This window comes from Centrocercus urophasianus, unplaced genomic scaffold (genome assembly GCF_019232065.1).
Source record: "Centrocercus urophasianus isolate 14NV4802_14NV808 unplaced genomic scaffold, USGS_Curo_1.0 seq_12, whole genome shotgun sequence".
In the NCBI taxonomy this organism is placed as follows: Eukaryota; Metazoa; Chordata; class Aves; order Galliformes; family Phasianidae; genus Centrocercus; species Centrocercus urophasianus.
The window spans coordinates 43,339,817-43,360,921 of record NW_024884364.1 but is presented as its reverse complement, the minus strand read 5'-3'; the positions used below and the strand labels follow the sequence as shown (position 1 = coordinate 43,360,921).

Here is a 21,105-nt window from a genome sequence, read left to right as displayed (position 1 = left end):
AGCACAATATATCAAAAGGATGTAATAGTACATAATTTCCACAGTTATGTTTAAATAGGAAGGAAAAAAAAAAGATAAAAGGCAATACTAATTTCAAATACAGCAGAGAGCACACAGTAACTTGCTGAATTTGGGCTTTTTGTAAGTAGGAAAAAAAAAAGGTTAAAGTAACATATCCAATTACAAGCATGGTAAATAGTTTTAAGCCAAATTAAAGCTTCAGACTAAGATACCAATATTAAGCATTTTACATTTGATACCCAAGGCTGGGTTTATAAATCACAGATGGTTCTTCCAGAAGCCTCCCTTTCTTTCCTCTGACCTGAAGATATGTTTTAAAAATATACCTCTCCATAAGCCCCCAGCAGTAGACATCTTGGAAACACTAAGGAAGGAGAAAAACGATATTCACGAGCTTTTCAGTCCTCATTTAATAATTCAACAACAATTTACTCTTTTAGACCACAGTCTCTGCTTATGTACTTGCAGCTGCTCCCAAGCAAAGGAAAACAACCTGTCATATACAATGGACATTTCTCAGGGGATTGAGTGAGCAGATGAACCTTGCCATATGTCTTGAAACTCAAACAAGTTGGATCTAATGCAAGATGTTCAGTTTCTTGCCTTATACATTCTAAGCTGAGAGAGCATGGGCTAGGTACAATACCATTAAAAAATATGCATCCCCGAGTACCTTCCATGATTTTTGAACCACAGTGTCTCAGCTAGACTAGAAACAATGATGACACAACAACAAGCACTTTATTTTCTCTGCCCACAACCCCTGCAATCCAATCCTTCGAAATGAAGAACAAAGTCATTGCTAGATTCTTTGACAGAGCCCCAAGAGTTTCCCAGAATCATCCTCATCAGTCAAAAGCTGCAAGAATAAACAGCAAGCAAGGAACTAGATATTTATAACAAGTTGCTTGCCACTGCCCATGCTACACTGAGGAAATAGTCTCAGGACTACCCCAAACAATAAATAAGGCTATCCTCTAATAAGAACTGGATGATTTAGGGGGATAGTTAACATGCATCTTCTTTTAACACCTATGACCCACACTCTGTCCTGCATTCAAAATATGGGCTATTTGATACAGCCTTAAGCTTCAGAAAAATATTTCCTCAAAGAGGGAAAAAGGCAGCAACAGATGGCCTTCCTACAGAATACAGCTGCTGCATTATCTAGGCTGTCACAAGCACTGTACTTCACCCACAGAACGCAGTGGCTTGATGTACATTTATTTTGAGAGACTGGTTAAATATTGTACTGTCCAAACCAGAACTGGGCAAACTGAATTTACTGCATCAACAGAACCTGCACATTTTAAAAGGATGCCTCTTCTATTTGTTCTTCTGCCAGACTCATAGAATGAGATGAGACATTCAAGACCACTGTCCTCAGACGTACATACCCTTTCACGTAAGTGGCACAGGGGATACTCACTCTGGAATTTGCTTTTCTTAGGCTACGATGATCTAGGTTCCTCTGCTTACTTCTGCTGCTCTTTCCTTAGTGTTAGGCAACATCTGTTCTGCCTCAAGGGAAAATCTGCTCCATCTCACATAATCTTACTACCGGGCATTGAATTTACCTGTCTGGCTTTTCAGAAATTGATAGTTAGTTTTTAGTAAAGCAAACAACCATCAGATATAGCTGATTTTTGAGGCTTAAATATTTCTCCTTCGATGAAGTCTAAATCATACAGAAATATTAAGTGAGAAAACTAGCAGCATTAATTTAGTTATCTTTGGGTTTAAGCTTCCTCTTTTTAACTACTGCTCAAATAAAGGCTTTCTGAAATTGAACAAAATCTACAGTGTCTAGGGAAAAATTACATAATTGTTACCAAAAACATAAAACAGATGGGAAAAAAAAACCCAACAACTCAGCAGAATTTGGCTTTATCATTAATCACTGCCTTCAAGATTCATAAATGGATAGCACTAAAAAAATTTCATGGAACTGCAACAGACTCAAAGGATCAAAACACCACCTCATTAAACAAAACAAAACAAAAATATCCGGAACTAATTAGGGCCTCATTAATCCAGACTCAGCAGCTCCTCATACTCTATCGTCATGCAAGAAGCTTAGCACTTGCTAGGATTTTGGTATTCCTATTATGTAATTGGTTAACACGAACTGTAAATAATCAGTGAGTGGAGTAATCAAATTAAGTATCACGGTCAGTGCGCTTTCTGACTCACTGTCGTTGCTTTTTTGCTGTCTGTGCACTTACACTCCATTTTTGCAGTCTCAGTAAGCTGTAATGGTTCTGTCAGTCACTGTGAATGCTTTGCTGAATTCCAAAATCCAGCAGAGCTACTTGAAAATTGATATGTATTATCTACAAAACAGCCTTTCCACTGCAAGACACTTAAAGTAAAGGCAAGCTATTTCATTGCAAAATAAATAATAAGATAAATAATCTCATCACCCCAGAGGTTTTTATCCTGTATAAGTATAAATACACATAAGTCTGAGCCACATATAAAACAGTTGAAAATTCAACAGCAGATTTATTCCCCTAGAAGACCATGCAGGCACAAACCTAAAACAAACAGTTCTTCCCTCTTCTATTCAAAGATGCATTCTTTTATTCCTAAAAAGTTACTGACATTTCCTTTCCCTTTCTGTTTTCCAAGGGACCACTAGAGCTCTCTAAGTCTTTGTGCTTTTGCTGTACTGTGTGTTAGAGCAGAAGCCATTCTGTCTTCTCTTTGATTTTGATAATGATCAGCTATTTATTTCACAGAATCAGAATCACAGAATGGTCCAGGTTGGAAAGGACCTCAAGGATCATGAATCTCCAACCCCCCCACCACAGGCAGGGCCACCAACCTCCACATTTAGTTCTAGACCAGGCTGCCCAGGGCCCCATCCAACCCAGCCTTGAACACCTCCAGGGACGGGGCATCCACAACCTCTCTGGGCAGCCTGCTCCAGCACCTCATCACTCCCATAGTAAAGATCTTAAGAATTTAACAAATTCTGAAGGTCATTTCTTAAGGAAATTCACATAGCAGACTGCTGGGAGATGCATCTATGGAACACACAGTTATCTTTGCTCTGACCAGCTTATCCTACTGCAAAACTTGGGCCATCTTGTGCATACCAGGGAGCAAATGGCATCCATGTTCAAGTGCCAACCATTCCCTCATCTCACTGGGACAGGTATAGGAAAAAAAGCAGACTCATTTATCAAGATGTGAGAGAAGTCAGCAACCAGCAGTCCTCAACGTAGCCCCCTGTGCACAAAAGGAAGGTGGTGCTGCTCTCTTTTTCTGGCTCAGTAGGCTAGTCCACAGTGAAAGAGCTTTTTTTATCCAGTACAGAATAAGGAACAACAGCATCAGTCATGAAAAGAAACAGGAGGAAAATGAAAAAACATATTACTACCCCTCTACCAATGCAATTTCTCTTGCTTCAAGCATACATCTCTGGCAGCAATCACAAGGGAATCCAAACCACATACCCATGAGCTCCCTCTCCATACTAAGCTTGCATTTCAAACTACACCTTTGGAGAACGGCACAGTACCTTGTTCAGTTTAGCAATTAAAGGCTCCAAGGACACCTGGTACTCCGCCATTCCAGGCCAAAGTGAAAAAAGCTCAAGTCTAAGAGGGAGGGGTACAGTGTGTCACTGTGGAAGGCAGAGTTCTCCAGCCCTTGCTGGAGGCTTTCACGTTTGTTTATACGTGGTGCAAGCATGAAGCTTCAGTACCATGGGGTGTGATTTTGTAATCAGTTTGAGCTGCCAAAAAAACCCACGAGTTAATATGGAGAAAGGTATTGAGCATTTCTTTGTCTGGCTCAACGTGCAAGCATTGCTGCCACAGGTGGGAAAGCTATGGGAGCACCCTTTCAGATGACACCTACCTGTAGGCCAGCTTAACCTTATCAAGCTGCAGATTGGGAAAGGTAATTCCAAAGCACATTCATTCTGAAGTCCTACTCTACAGTACCAGTTTGCACGCTTTGCAATATTTAAAACTCATTTCCTCCAGGCAAATGAGTTATTGCAGCACTTCACATTAACAGCCTTACTTCACAAAGGGAACAAGATAAGAGGATGCAGAAAGTCAATTACCATGGTCCAGTTAATGAACAGTAACAGTAACTCACTAAGCTGTTTCAAGCTGCTTTTGAAATTCTGAGCTGATAGCATGTGGTCGTTCCTGCATACTTCTGCCAGATAGCTTCTATTTTCCTGCTACTCCTTGTCCTTCCTCAGTTGGTATTTCAGTTCTGAGACAAAACACTATCTGTTAACTATCTAAAAAGGCAAACATGTCACGGAAGGACTTAAAAACTCAATACCTTATATTATAAGCCATTTCTTTTCTAATATATGGCTATGTTCTCTTCCCTCTTATTGTTTCCTACAAGTATCTATAACGTTTAGCCATAACTTCATATGAATTAAAACAAAGGACTTGGCATTCTCTTACAACTGCTCTGAGACCTTTCTAGAAGATTTAATTATTCCTTTTTGCTCTACTAAACATCTAAATAACTAAATAAAACCAAAGTTCGTTGACTCTGTACCACCCACACAAATATGTCTGCTACAGAAACAAAGAAAAAAGAGGAAAAAGTAAGAGTGCTCAGAACCACAGATATTTTTCTATGACCTTCCTACAAGTTACGACAACTGAAGTTGGATCTTAACTAAACTCTGACATGTTCCAAAGCATCCTGCAGGCCAAAAGCTGATCATGTAATTTAACTTGATTTCAATGTCAGGAAACTCAAGGTAGGACTATCAAAGCAGAAACAATTCAGAGGATTCTGTGAAACAAAATATTCTGTCTGTGTACCACCTACTCAAAGTCTGTCCTAAATATATCCATCTGCATCCTTGCTTTTCATACGTACAAGATACTACTCTTCTAGCCAAAACCAGGAAAAGTGCTCAGTTATCTTTTAAGAGGCTCAATAGCACAAAGTGCAAAGAAGCAAAAGCTATGAAACCTACTTTTTGTTCTGCTGTCCGCTTCTGTTTTTGTTGGCTCCTGAGTTGCTGTGGCTGGAGGTACTTTCTTCCCAACACTCTGAAAAAAAAAAAAATAGTTATTCTCCTTTAAGATCTGGAGGTTCATTTAAAAGTCAGATAACAAAAAAAATTTAATGGAAATGCAAAATATAGGAATAGAGACAGAAAAGAAACAGAGGCAAACTGAACTGTACAGAGATTTGTTTGTAGGATATTTGTTAGTTTTTTTTTTTTTTTTTAAACAACAAAAGTATAAGACCCATAATAATCCTCAAATCCTCCCTTGAAATTTTGTTTACTAATATTTTTAACCATCAACTCCTTAACACAGCATTAGGGTAAAGTCACAGAAGTTTCATTTGTGGATTCGGTGCCAACAGTAAAATTGAAAGAACTGAAAAAAAATCCCTTCATTTCTTTCCATACCGGGAGCATTCATCTCAGTCATTTCACGCTGACTGCGACTTTTAAGTTGACATCTCTTTATATGTTCCATATTTTTGCTTGCTTTAAGCAAAAATAACTACTTTACAGAGGATTATTATGATAATTATCAATTATCAACCTCAGCTACTCTGAAAGAACAGCAGAAAACATTGTTTGCCCACAGTGCAATAGAATTGTTGATAATCATCTTCAGGCATCTTAACCAACTTACATGCATGCCACCTCCTCTCTTCCTATCAGGAAAGCCGTCTAGCTTGAAAATCCAGATCACATGTAGTTGACAATATAAATAAAATTATTATTTCTTTATATGAGTACTTATAAGCCCAAGCTATAGTTCAGCATACTAGAAATATATAAACACAAGAAAAAGTACTCCATACTGCAGTGACTTTCAAAGTAAGAGGCAAGACAGCTAATACTTAGTCTTGAAAACGCTGGTGAATAAAACACTGGCCAATATGATAAGCAATAGGAATATAGCAGTTTAAATAGCTCAAAAGTTTCAGCGTACACAAAAAATAAGAAGAGCTCCATTTTTTATGCTGTGCCAAAACTTTTCTATGGAAAGGAACAAACATGGGTGCTTCTGGCTGGCAAAAGAAAGTGCAGCTGGAAGAGAAGCAATTTGGAGAGCTGTGCACACGACAGTCATCAAATGTGTGTTGACAAGCAAGACAAACTACAAATTGCAATACCCTCAAGTGTCTTGCTGCTACTTAACTTGTAAGTGGCAAAAGAAACAATGATGGGCTTGTAACTCTGCTTCCAATCCTGAGTTTTTTATGTGCTGGGAATGAGAACAAAATTCTACAGAACCTCCTAACTTCTTTGCTGAGGTAGGAACGACAAGAGAGAAGAATTGTCTGCAGCAGCAATCAGACAGGTAACAGAACAACCAGAGATGTCAGACTCCTGCAAATGAGGAGACAACAAAATTCAAGGAAAGAGCATGGGCTGGCTGTGCTGAAGAAACTAAGCCAAGAAAGATGAAGATGAAGAGCTGAGTCTGAGATCCAGCTGGAAAGCAACAAAAACTGCACTGGAAGAGATGCAGGAAGAATCTGAAGCTACTAAGCATTCACACAGACAAAGCACCTAATTCCTTTTGGATTAAACCTAAAATGTAGCCAGGAAAGCATCCAGGAAATAGGAGGAAGGAAGTAGTGTATTCCAGTACAACAGACAAGCTGCAATGTAAAACGAAATTTGAGACTTCTTATTTTATAGAAGTAGATGCAAGTTTAATGCTTGAATACATTCACTCATCTGCTTATATGGTGTAGTGCAGGTGATGTATCAGCATGAGGAACCAATTGACTCCTTGGGAGCAGAAAATCAAACATCACCCAAACGATGCTGCTGGTTATTTGGAGTTAGGAGGCAGGTCAGAAAGCAATTTTTGCAGCATGAACCAGAAGGCCCATAATAACCCCCCCTCCTGAAAGAGCCCTTCCTAACCACCAGGCTGCAAATGCAAGCAAATTTCTGCATTTTCCCTGTCTCTGTATATCTTGAAATCTTGGCTGCAGAGAGCTCTCGGAATCAGCAAAGAGAGAATCAGATTCTCCTCTACCTTAGTATCCCTGGTCTAGTGCTTCAGAGACACTTCTTTCCCTCTATGCTCCTCCAGCATGCTGACTGCTAAGTCTCCTTTCTAAGTGGTGGCAGTCAGCCAAGTTCAACCTACATTACTTTTAGGTCCCGTCACACAAGAAACATGTGTTGGAAACTGAGTTCAGATGTCCTGATTCCATGGCCAGGTTAACTCCCCAACACACACCAGAATGCAACAACAACATGGACTGAATTTAATCTCACTATTTCTGCAAGGCAAGTGTAATTAGATTATGTGGCTGTCAGACACAAATCCCTCTAATCGCCTGGCAAACAAATCCTAAAGATGAAAGGGGATGAGAATTCTTCTTGCTGCAGAAGCAGCTGATAGAAGCATGAATAATGACCGTGATCTGGTCTACAGATATTCAGAAGGTTGACAGAGATTTAAGCAGCAACTTGCCAGTCTAAAACTAGCTTGGTTTTATGAAGTCTATGGAAAGACAGTCGCCCATTAAATCACAGGTTCAGTTTAATGGCAGAGGCCTTGATGGCGATGTGGTACACTACAAATCCCTATCACTGCAGAGCAGTTTCCTCTGATACTGAATTAACAGTGATTACAGAAATGACTGAGGTGGTACACAAAGTCTCTCGGATGAGGTCACAGCATAACCTAAATTTTTATATTTCCCTTCATTTATGTACTTTGTCTTGTTGGCAATCCTTGTGACAGAGAGCAACACCAAAAAACTAAAGCAGACAGCGCACAGTATATACGTGAATTTTTCTCATGTGAGGGCACATGAGAAAACAGTTGCACTTCCCTGCAACTATTCAACCCTGACCACAGGAAGAAAAGTAGACCTGTGCACAAGTTTCCTCCTCCAGGATATTTTAAAATTGTATTTCAGGGTTTTTCATTGTTGTTGCTGGAAACTGACTTGTCTATTTACTTTAGTTACGCAGGTCCTGTATCTCTAGAAGATTTCATCTGAAAATTCACATCAAACTGTCACTTAAGCACCAGCTAGGTTGACATGGAAGATTCTGTAATACTTCTTTGTACTACAGGAACATAATTATCCTTTCACCCCCCTTTAAAAAATATGGGTTTCTCCTAGGAACAGCTTACGTACCCAGTAATAAAGGGAAAGAAATGGTTTACTCAGCATCAGGATTTATTCTGGAAGGCATATTGAAGTCCTTATTCCAGATAAAATACTTTGGGACTGTTATTTGAAAATAAAACTCTGTGAAGATGTTCTTAAGGAAGACACAGAATATTCATGGATTCATCCGTATGAGCTGGAAACACTGCTGTTTTTAAGCTTAATATCATTTGTCAGGTTGAATAGCGAAAATATAACAAAACGCACTGATGCTTTTATACAGAGGAAGAATAGAGTCGAGAAGTGTCAGAAAACCTCATGGATTGGGTCAGGGGAATAAATGCACCACGTTTCTTCGACTACAATACTTCCTTTAACATTCAACTACTATTTCTGAATGTTGTTCACGTGCATCAGAATTTTCTTTATACATAGGTTTATGTGCAAATCTAAGCCCAGTGGTAGCAAAAATATAAAAGCTTTATTCTTTATTGTACTCCTGATGCACCATTTCGTAACTGAGAGCATTTTTCTCACAAAGAAATAGAAACAGCTGCTAGATTCTTCCAGGCGTGGATGAGTCTACATATAAACAAGCTTCTTGGTGAGCATATTTAACATTGGTGTTTTGGTGGGGGGGGGGAGGGAGGGAGAGGAGTCAAATTGGTTTGCTGTTTTTTTTTTTCCCAACGTTTCCAGTGTTTATGGCACATTATCAAGTCCTTTTTGCTTCCAACCTGGACTACCCCAAATTCAGAAAAACATTAAGAGTGCTAACATTAAAAAAAAAACAAAAACAGAAGGTTTTCAGATGTCCAAATGCCCTTACTTTGTCAGAGACCTGTAAAATAAGAGAGACATCTGGAATTTTTTTTTTCACCGAGACACCAACCTTCAGCTCCAGATGAAATACTTTCTGTGACAGTATGACCAAGTATTTACTACCCTGGGGTTTCCCAAAAGGACAGAGTTAAGTGTTTTCCTAAAAGGTCATCACACAGCACTTCAAAAAGGGTAATGGGAATTTTAAGAAGCCTTTATAGAGAAAATAAAAATTCTTTAGGGACAGTGTGAATAAGTACCTGCTTGCACATTTGACCGACTTCGTTGTCTAAATAGCTTCTTCCTCCTGCCAACTTTCTACTCATCCATGCTTTGGTATAAATACCATCCACATGCTTCTGAACTATAATTAGTAATATTTTTAGTATCAGCTGGATAGATACAGTCTGTTCAATGCATGCACAGCTAATATGGAGAGCTCCAGCTGCCCAAGCCGCACACATGTCTGTCGATATCACCTATGAGGAAATTCCAACCACAACACAAGGTAATTTCCTTAAACTAGGTTAGATGAATGAACGAGGCAGGAAACAAGTGTTCATCGAGTCCTCAATTACAAACACACTGTCACAAGGACAGGCAAGCAAAATAGCTTTTATTCTTCTGCTTGCTTGTTTTCTTCAAGCTTGCACAGAGTGGCAGGATGCAGCATGTCTCATAACTGCTGTGAGCAAGAGAAGGAGCAGCTCCAGTGTTGCCCAAGGCTACCCACTCAAGGTGGCCAAATGCAGAGGAGCCACCTTCAGTTACCAACTCCTGTTACCTCCCTCTGCAGTGGGAGAGGAGAGAACTAGCCTCTGTTAAAATGTGTTGTAGATGGGAAGAAAGAAGAAAAGAGTTTGCAAGTTATCTGCTTCCCTCAATAGCTGCACAAACTACTGGTATAGAACTGAGGCATGGAAATTAGTGCATATAGGGGTAAGGTGAAAACCAGCAGCAGTGCTCATTTATACCAGCTCAAGCTCATCAGGAAAGTATGGTAAGCATCTCAGTGTGCTTCAGTAACTCCAAAGGATCATGCTCAAGGCAAACCAAGTAAACGCTGCAACAGTGTTGGCTTCTACAACATTCAAAAAATGAAATAGGAATGATGTTCAGATACACGGCTCTACACACCAGGTGATGCTTCCATAAAGAACTGGTGCTGTAACCGCAGGATCAGGTATGGTGTACATCCAAAGAAGTTTACGAGCATTTATCTCATATTCCGGAAGGTAAACGTGCATTTCTTCCAACTTCCAACTTCCAACTTCCAACTAGAACACTTTTGGACTTGGATGAACAGCTCCTGAATGACAGCTACTTACACATCTCAAGCGTGTCTTTGCAAAGAAATAAATCCTATGAAAAGTTTTACCCATGAAAAGTTATAAAATCTTGTATTTAGGTTCTGTGACAGGCATGCGAACTGGTACCTTAATACTTTTCTGCCTAGTGAGAATCACCTAAACTCATAACAAAAATGTCCCTTTGAGTAACATCTTGGTCTTACCAAAGAAACAAAAGTAAAGACTTCATCCCACCGGATCTCCTTAAAAGTCAGTGTAATTTCAGCCAGCAGCATGACTCTTGACACAGCTAATAAGTTCTGACAAAGTGGGCAAGCTGTTTTAGTCAGCAATCAACAGCCATTTGGGGTTCTGTAACTGCTCACTGGTCTCTTCTGGGAACTGGCTACTGCTCTAGCACCACTTTACAGAAAAGGAACACTGATGCAGTCAACAACTATACCCTGCTCAAACGTAAACGGCTTTTGAAATCAGGCTGCATATGCAAAAATTCTCAAGGTATGTGGGGAAAATGTTTTCTAGTGTTCACACAGAAATTGATAGGCTTTCCCCAGTTACAAGCATTATTTCATGAATGCAAAATCAAAACAAAACAAAAACAAAAAAACAACAACAAAAAAGGGGACTAAATTAGCATCATAGTCTAAATTGTATTACTATGCTCTAATTCTCATTCCACAAAATGGTAAACAGGCTATGATTACATTATACCACACTCAATTCACTTGGTGCCCTAGAAATGGAGTACTGAATGTGACAGCACCTTGCAATTGCTGTATCTGGGATGCACTGACAGTCAGGACACTGGAATATAAGCAAACAAGCAAGCAGGAAAGTAAACAAACAGAAGGAAACAGCACAAAGGTGTCCAAATAGGGGAAATTTTAAAACAAAACATGATTTTACTGGGGTTTGTTTTCTGATTTCTCTCAGACACCTATTCTTCTGGCATATTTTTTTACAACCAACATAAGAAGCAAAACTACCTCTTCTCATCAGTTAAACTGCATGAACTACATCATGGGTAAAGAACAAAACAAGAGCAAAAAGCTGTAAATACTTCAAGAATGGTCACATCTGCTTTGATTACAAACGGTTACATTTTTCAAAACAACTAACTTCTAAAACATTTAATGAAGGAAGTTACCAGTGCTTTACTTAACTGGGTTGAAAAGTATTTAGAAATGATATACAAAGAAGGCCTACAAAATCAATTACTAGGACAGACAGAAAATGATTCATGTGGTTCTAAACAGAATCACAGGGGCTAGAAGGGACCTCTGGAGATCACCCAGTTCAACGCCTGCTAAAGCAGGTTCCCTACAGTAGGTTACACAGGAAAGCATTCTGGCAGGTTTTGAATATCTCTGGAAAAGGAAACTCCCCAGTCTCTCTGGGCCATCTGTTCCAGGGCTCCGTTACCTTCAAAGTAAGGAATTTTTTCCTCATGTCCTTATGGAATTTCCTGTGTTTCAGTTTGTGCCCATTGCCTTTTGTCCTGTCACTGGCTACCACAAAAAAGAGCCCGACCCCATTCACTTGACTCCTGCCCTGTAGATATCAGCATGGATAAGATCCCCCCTCAGCCTTCTCTTCTCCAGGCTGAACAGCTCCAGGTCTCCCAGCCTTCTCTCATTCAGGAGATGCTCCAGGCCTCTCATCATCATCTCTGTGTCCTTCACTGGACTCTCTCAAGAAGATTCCCGTCTCTCTTAAATTTCTGAGGTGTTTCTGCTGTTGTTGTTATTGGTTTTTTAGTCCAAGCACCAGGAGATGCAATTTTTATTTGGAGTTAATATTTTTATCTTGTTTTAATTAAATTTCATCTATTAAGTAAATTAGTTGTGATTATTTGCAATTGTAATGATAATTTACCTTAGCTATTCAAAAGAAATTTCAAAATTTAGGGTTTTACCCAGAACCTGTTTTTGCTGCGTTACAACTAAATGCGATTTTATAGATCATTTATGTGAAATGAATATGACTAGATCTGAAGAGGAAAGAAAAAATCCATTAAGGTTATAAAACACACAGTTAAAAATCACTGGAGGCTGTGAACACTCACCACAAAAGCTCTCTAAGTTTACCCTCATCTCATACATTTCCCCAGGCTTGCCAGTATTGAACTGTTTGGAGGTACAATATGAGCCTAAGAATGATCTGGATTACAAATGTCTCAAGATCTTTTAATATCCTGAAAACGTCATTCTTTGAACATATGGAAATGGAATATTGAACGTGGTACACTTCAGGAAGTAAATCTAAATAAAGCAAGGTGACATAAAAACAAAGTGATAACACAAGAGAAACTTCAAAGGCTTACACCAGTTCTTCTGCTCCCCTCAAACTAACTTTTTCTATCAAAGACAAATCAGGCCCATGGGGAAAACAAACATATATATTGAGAGAATAATGAGACAATTCTTAAAAACCACAAAGCAGCAACTCTTAATTAATTTAAATCCACTGATTTGTAGGCCAGTACAAACATTTTCAATTGAGAAATTACAGAGTAAAAAGTGATTTATGGTATATATAAACTTGGCTCCCTGGTCCCCCTTCTGTAGGTCCCAGAGTCCAGAAACTTCCTGTAAATCTAAAAGATTACAAAACCAAACATAACAGCTACTGTAATGAAAAATCCACAACAAAGTAATACAGAATTGCATATTTTCTTTAGACATCTCAGTCTTTTCACGACCTGTAAGATGAATGAAGTACATCACAACACAGTCAGTGAATGGTGTACAACAAGTCGCCTACATGCTAAACAAATCAGGCTCTGTCAGGTAATCCTGGCAAGGCTTTAAATGCCTCCGATTTTACTCTGATAAAGTGCTATAGACTTAAGGTGTCTTCAGAGACACAATAGGTGCAGTATTTCACTGCATTAATTCACACTACTCCCTCAGTGATGATACTGATGTTTATGCTGAGCTGTAACCGTTTATGTCCTTCACATTCATGTAATTTATATTTTGGAGAGACTCAAATCTTCATAGTGTGCAAGACATCTAATTAGAGGGACTGTTTCACAGATTCCTAACTTCCCATTTGCAAATACAAAACTACTCTTCAGCAATTTCAGAACTGCTTAAATGGAAAATTACTGTAGTTCTTGTTTCCAGCTGTTAAGCTGCATTAAAAATGACCTAAGCCAAATGTCCCATCCAGCCATCCACGCACTAAAACTAGCAGGTGTTTAACAGACCACCAGCAGTCCATAAAAACACAGATGAAGACTATCTCCATCAGCCTCATGCAAGTCCCTTGAGAAACATGTGCTATTTCAAATAACATTCAAACAAATAAGTAGGTAAAATATGAGATGCAAAATTTTTGTTTTAACTTCTTGGATAAAAATGAGGTGTAGGAACAAAGCTTCAATGAATACAAACAATTAAATCATAGAATCATAGAACATCCCCAGTCGGAAGGAACCCACGCTGTCATATTCATGAAAACTCTGTAGCTCGGAAAGCAGAACAGTGTACATCTTGTTTTTTCCATCATTACTCTCCACCGTGTACCTATTCTACCAGCAGATGAGTTCAGACTCCAAAGCTTTAATAACTTGGTATCCTGACAAATCTTAAATTATGGACAAGGAAGGCAACAGATAGGCTGTTTTCTCCTCATATATTAGAGCTGACAGGAGAGAAACCTATATATCTTAACTCAGACACTTTGTAAGATTCCTATTTCTTTGAAATTTGGACTTCTGACATTTGATGCTGCCAGTTATGCCAGTTTCAAACAGCTAATGAACTCAAAATCTGCCTTCCAAAAAGGCTAATATTAAGAAAGCCAATGGAAGAGCTTAGATTAGGTAGATGCTGCTGAAACAAAACGGAGCAAGACATATTAGAATCACTAAGGAATAAAAACACTTTAGGAAATAAAATTAAATGAATAAAATAAAGCACAATTGCAATGAAAGCCACACAGTATGGTCCCAACTGCCTCATCCCAAAGTATTGAAAGCATGCACATGGAATTGAGGAGTCTGGACAAGCTCATTTCCTTTCCTCCTCAAGCACAGATTTGGATGGTAGAAGGTGCTTTTGCAAGGAAAGCAAGTTTTTTTTTTTTTTTTTTTTTTTCAGTAGATGTGTTTTCTTTCTTTGGTGCTTTATTTATTTTTCATGTTTCTTTTTTACTGACTGTGGCTCGTGCAAATGTAAAATGTCCCCCGGCACCCCTTGTCAGGAATTTTACCATTTGCAGGTTGCAAATCACAATTAATTTCTGTCTCCTCTGGGAAGAATCCTGCAGTCAGGCTGCACTTAGTGAATGAAATCCCTCCGCACTCTCCCAGGAGAACCATGCCTGTCTAGATTGCAGCTGATAACCAGCACAATCCAGACTGTACCATCAGCACAGAAACTGCTGTTATGAAACCTTCCCTTTTACAAAAATTAATGAACCTTACAACTGCTACACAGATCTACACTTCCTCATGCAGCAGTAAGGGAAGCAGCTGAGCTACTTGCATTATTAAAAAAAAAAAAAAAAAAAAGTCTGAGAAAACAAAAATCAATGAATGGCTCTCCTTTGGCATCTTTCTTTTAAAAGCAACAACAATATTAATTTTCTCTTCTGTGAAATTTACAACACTGACACCAGATCCACAAGCTGCTGTTCAATCATGTTTTTCAGATTCAACTAAAAAAACAACAAAACATCACACATATCATGCAAATTTCTCTCCCATTTTCACAATACAGTTCTTCTTTTTGGATTATTTTTCCTTTTTTTCCTTCTTTCTTTTTCCCACCTTGCATCAACTGCAACTGCAAAAATTACCCAGGCCAAGCAGAGACACAGCATTATTTTAGTTTTTGCAAAGAAAAATACAGAGAACCAAGCGACAAAGCAAAATGCATGAGCATCACCATTCAGTTCTCTTTCAACAGACTGGAATTTCAACTATTTTCCTTTGAATATAGCTCAACAGCTTGAAACACAAGTGGAAAATGACTAATATCATGTGTTTTAGCTTTTCTTTTCAGCAAGTGCTTCAGGTACAGAGACTGCTTCTAAAGAAGCTGTCAGCTGGATGCATGGAGGTCTCCTGCTCTTTGGGTGGCCAGTGAATGGCAAGTAGCCCAGCACCCAGCAGAACCCAGGCAGCAATGCACTGCTCTTGGCTACAAGGCAGTGCTGCCTGGAGACTTCCCTGCAGGAGCTGAGCCCAATCACCCCCTCCCTGAGTTTTACTGAGAAGTTTCTAGGAAGTGCTTAGTCAACTCACTTTAATAATATACGTTCAATAATGAATAATACTATGAATAATGTATTCATAGTATTTAAGAACTATTTTACAGAGATCAGATATCACTGACTTAATATAGAAATATGCAAAAAAGAAGACAAAAAGGCAATTTAGAAATTGGCCTGCAGACTTTCATTCCCCCAGAGTGTCTGACTGCTCTGTGATTCTTTAACACCCCTCTTTTCCTCCTTCACCTTTTTCTTTTCTTAAGGCAAAAGAAAGAAAGACACACGGAACACTGTAAGAGAAACAACTCAGAAAAACTGTAGCTTCATTCCTGCATACCCTTTACTGACTTGAATTGTTAAACAAAGAGAATGTTTCTATCAAGAGTCCTCAAAGTATCTGCAAATAATTGGGCAGTTTCATTGGTGTCTCTCCCTTCAGATTTGTGTAAGATTTTACAAACATCAGTTGACTCCAGTTTTCCTTGAAGGAAGCGATAATTTCCATGTAGATGTTATTATCCCAGTAAGATCTGCTTCAGAATAATTTGTATCAGTTTTTGTCATTCATACAAAAGACCCTGAGTGTCATCTCACACAGAAGAGGAATTAGTAAAGCTCCTCCTCTTTTCTTCTGCCAAAAAGTGGTTTTATTAGAACACTGGGGAAGGAAAGGAAAAAGCAGGAAGGGGGGATAATTTTTGTTTAGTAAGTAAATATTTGAAAGAACAACATATCCTAAAGACTGTGTAACCATTCTTGCTTAATTGCAAAGTTAGATTACTCTTTAGAGTAAGAAAACTGAAGTAAAATCATATAGAAATAAATAAAAAAACATCTGTGCAGCTTAACGGCTCAACAGTCCAAAAGCAAAAAAACTTAAGCTAAACACAGCCAGGACAGAATTCATTTTCACACAGAAGTAACCCCCTATTTTAATACCTTCCTCTGTAACAGAAATGGACTTCAGGATCCCCAGTACTCTTTTTCTTTCTTTTCTTTTTACCTACCCAGCATCAGCATCTACAAACTGCAGCAGAACTACAATGGAGTCAAATCCTGTGCTTTCAGAATATATACATTGCAAAAGAGTTTTAAATAGTGACAGGAAAAAAAAAACCACCCAACTAATTGTAAAAGAAATACCTCCTCTCCCATTGTGAAGCCCAGCTGCCTTTCAGCAGCTCAGAGTGTCCAAGAAGAGCACTGGAGTCCTGCCCCTTCCTTGCATGAGCTCAGCCCAGCAAGGGTGGGAGCCCAGCCCTAGCACTGACTCACTCTTCGAGCCATCCCAGGGAAACAAAGGTTCCACTTGTTTATTTCACAGGAAATCTGGAGCTTTTCCTACCTCTGCTCACACTTGAGTTAGAAGTTTCCTCTCCTGGCTTCATGAGACTGATAGCTGAGAAAGGTAACATGAAAAGAGGATGTATGGACTTCTTGTGAACAGTCCAGAAAATAAATCTTGCAAATAACTACAGGAAAATGAGCTTATGACAAATTCTGAATGCACATGTTTCTCTACACTGGGGGCGGGGGGAATGGTTGAAATCCTGTATAGGCTTTTCTGACAGGCACTGTCTTTTAAAGGAAGATGATCAAGAAACTGAAACATCATTAAGATTATGCTCTGTTCCATGAAAGTCTTTTAAATCCTTAACACTTCCTCCTCACAAGCATTCAAACCTAAAATGAATGGAAAAGGGCAGGGAAGGATACCAACCACATCATGAGCTGCTCAGAGAATTTGGAAAAAATTAAATATTTATATTTAAGCAAGCCTCAGCGTACTACACACTCATGCTTCCTTTTTACCTTAAAAACCATTCAGTAATCTTCAGAAAAATGTTGATGCATTTATAAACAAGCACATCTGCAATGTGCAAACATACATATGCTCTACACATTCCACAAATAACACACCCATTCTCTAAAAGACAGTATAATGGGAGTGCCAAAACAACTCTGGGACAAGGAAAGGGCCACTGCACTCATACACTGAATAGATAAAACAAAAAGATGGTTCCTTCATCTTGAGAAACAGTGTAAGAATGGACATGATAATCTGTGACAGTATGTAGATTTTAAAGAGGAGGCCATTAAATTGTATAATGTGGTGCCCACAAAAAAGAACAAGAAAAAAAATGTAACTTGTAGAGCTGGGATATATATAGTATAATCTGCTACTATAGAGAAATATTAGGCTGGATACACAACTTTCTCTACAAGATGTCTTTGAAAAAGAATAAAAAAAATCAGACATCCTCTGGGAATTTGGTATGTGCATTTGATCCTAACGTGGTTGAGAGGATCGGATTAAACTGAAAGCAAATTAAAATTACCTGAGTAGAACTACCACTGCAAATACACACCTCTGGAAGAAAAAAAAAAAAAAAAAAGGCAGGATATTGTAAAGATAGGAAAAGACCAAGATGATTGGTTACAGGACAGGCAACATCTCTTGCAGTGCACCCTATATGCCAGCGCTGTGCTGCAAAACAGGTTCAGAAATGACTCAGAGAAAAGTCTGAATGCCTCATGAGCCAGCCAACCACCTCCTGAAGTTATCTGTTTTCCAGTTACAAACTAAAGTTGTATTACAATACATCATTATCAGTTCAAGAAGACACACGCAAAAAGATATTTATGTTTAGAGAGAAGAATAATCCATAATACATTTTAAATATATATATGTGTGTATATATATTTATAAAATGTAAGTAAATATAACCTGCATGATCAAGTATGACCTTTTAAAAGTAAGTCTTGATTAGTGAAAATTACAAAAGGAAACCATTTAAGCAGAAATCCACAAACTAATGAGTCTAAGTAAACAGCAGAAGATGAGTGAATATATTTTACTTCCAGTAATGTCACAGGTTATAGACAATCTGGTACACATTCATGAATATTTTCAATACCTCAGCAAACATGGATGTCATCCTGGAGAAAAGGAGGCTGGGGGTGACTTCACTGAAGACTTTCAGTACCTAAAGGGAGCCTACAAACAGGAGGGGAATCAATTCTTTGAAAGGGTAGATAACTGTAGGACAAGGGGAAATGGTTTTAAGTTGAAGGAAGGTAGATTTAGGTTGGATGTCAGGGAGATGTTCTTTACAGAGAGAGTGGTGAGGTGCTGGAACAGGCTGCCCAGAGAGGTTGTGGATGCCCCGTCCCTGGAGGTGTACAAGGCCAGGTTGGATGGGGCCCTGGGCAGCCTGGTCTAGAATTAAATGTGGAGGTTGGTGGCCCTGCATGTGGCAGGGGGTTGGAGATTCATGATCCTTGATGTCCCTTCCGATCCTGGCCACTCTGTGATTCTGTGATTTACATAATTTCTGAATTCTGATTAGTTATTTCATTTTTTTTTGCAGTATTTGTTCTTCAACATTTAAAGTACAAGTGCCAATAAGATTAAATGTCAAAGTTTAAAAACTTAACTACTCAGATGCAGCAATTAAAAATCAAAGTTACTTTATCAGATATAATCCATGTGAAGCAAGAAAACAACTTCATTTTACCTAGAAATATGACAACACTGTTTATAAAATTATTTCCTGATTAGACACATTGAAATGTTTTGTATCAATTTGGATCAGTTAGATTTTACTTGGGTAGATTTTAGAATTCTTGTTAGACAGTTCAATCTGTAAACTGAAGCTCAACAGCTGCATGTCAGTATGATTACTTTCTTGAGCATTTTCTGTACTGAATCTGAAATTCAGACTTTGTCTCCATCAAATATCTCTGGACCTCAGCAAACCAGCTTTGTTTTAAACTATTAAATCACAGTGGCTTTGTTGGTTTTTGGAAGATTTTTTTTTTTTTTTTAATGATTCTTCTTTTGAAATGTTTGTGGGAATATAAAGCTTGGGAACGATAAGATTTAACGGAAAATGAGACCTTTCCTGTGATTTAGAAAACCCCTGGTCATCAGCATACAATTGTGTTCACAGCAATGTAGAATGCATATTCTTTTACTCAGTTTCTATTACGAAATAGAATTGCAACAGCTTAAACCTATGCATCCTGTTTTCCCAGAGAATCCTAAGATTTCCTAATCAAAACCATTCCTGAAAAATCAGGAGTGCTGCCTGCCAGTGCCTCTAAGGGAGCTCCCTCTGGCAAGAGCCCAGAACTCTCCCTGGGAGAACAGAACATAATTCTCCATGTCAGCTTTAGGAGCAACTTCCAGTACTAGCAATACTTTCATACTACTCTGCTCCTGTTTTTAGATGCTACTCAAGTTAGACCATAAGTTGAAAACAGTTTTCATGCATATGCTGGATGCATTCATTACATACGGACAAATCTTTTCTGACTAAAGGACACTGCGGTTCTGTGGCACAGGCAACGGCTATCTTGCATTGATCTAGGGTCCAGAAGATGCTTTATTTAAAATAAATTCTTTTAAAAATCACAAGAAGCACAAAATACTGCGTAGCTAAATTCCTGTGCCGAAAACTGCTGTTGCAGACTGGTGGGAAAGCTGAACTCTGCCACCAGTATCTGGTAACTCTGTTGAGCAGTTTGAGCATTCTCCAAGCCAATGTGAGAAAGCATGAAAGCAAAGCTAGCCCAGAAATGCCAGGCACGTATGTACAGAAGGCCAGGAGACACTATTCACTCAAGTATCATAGTTTGGTGACTCAGCAGAGACTCACTGCCAGCCAGTGTTATCAGATTGGTTCTTCCCTTTAAACACAATTTTCCATTTCCTTTTCCATTCCCTTGTACTGAGTACTGTCACAGTCAGCCTCGCCAAGAGGCTGGTTGCTTTCCGACTACCCGTCAGTTCAAGAACTGGCCACCTACCCTCCCTTCTTATTGCTTACTGAATTGTTTACTCCTGGAAGGCTAACGTTATTCCAAAGAGCTGAAGTATACCATCCACAGTGCTCCACAAACATCATTTTCCATTTGCTATTTCTGCACAATGAAACAAACATAAACCGTGCTTCCACACAGAGCTCACAGAATGAGGGGTCACACTGCTGGTGGAGGAACAGGGTCTGGCTGTGGGCAGCTGAACTCTTGGGCCAGCTGCCAGACAGGCTGGGACCTTCTCACCTGGTGGCTCACAAGGCGTCACTGAACTAAGTGGTTAGGGCAGGGGTGCCAAACTATACAGACAGCAACTCCAAAGCTCAACACAAACACTGCTCAAGCAGCTGAATGCTTCTCCTGTTCCTACACACCGTCTGACACGCTGCTGAAGCTCGCTATGACCGCTGCCATCTCCAATGGCTGCTTCCGAATAAACGAACGCTAGAAACCTGTGCTTTCAAGTGCAAACTGCTAGACACACTTAATATTCACACTGCACGCTCTCTGCTTCAGCAGGAGTTTTTACTAGTGTTCATATTCAGTATGGGTGCCATCACTCACATTCATTTTTTAATTATCTCAGGATTTTGACCACTGGCTTCCACATCTTCGAGACCAGCACGTGCAGGGGGTGCAAGCCTTGTACCCCTGAGATCAGGCACAACATAGGCAGAGCAAGGCCTCCAACTTGCATCTCTCAAACCTTTAGTTTTTAAGTGAAAACTGAAAGTTAAAGGTTTTGTACAAGCAGCAAGGCAGGAATTGACATAGCGGGTGTGGAAAACGTGTCCAAAAAAACCCCACT

General features: G+C 39.1%; 1 protein-coding gene across 3 annotated transcripts in view; it reads right to left on the bottom strand.

The window, feature by feature from the left end:
* Positions 1 to 21,105, bottom strand: part of SH3KBP1 (SH3 domain containing kinase binding protein 1) — a 217,869-nt gene that overhangs the window by 52,060 nt on the left and 144,704 nt on the right. For 2 of the 3 annotated variants that reach the window (XM_042809914.1, XM_042809915.1), the window contains one exon: positions 4,988 to 5,063. In XM_042809914.1, the coding sequence (XP_042665848.1) occupies positions 4,988 to 5,063 (76 nt within the window). Of the gene's footprint in view, positions 1 to 4,987; positions 5,064 to 16,619; positions 16,721 to 21,105 lie in introns of those variants that run through there. The other variant, XM_042809916.1, reaches the window with a different exon arrangement.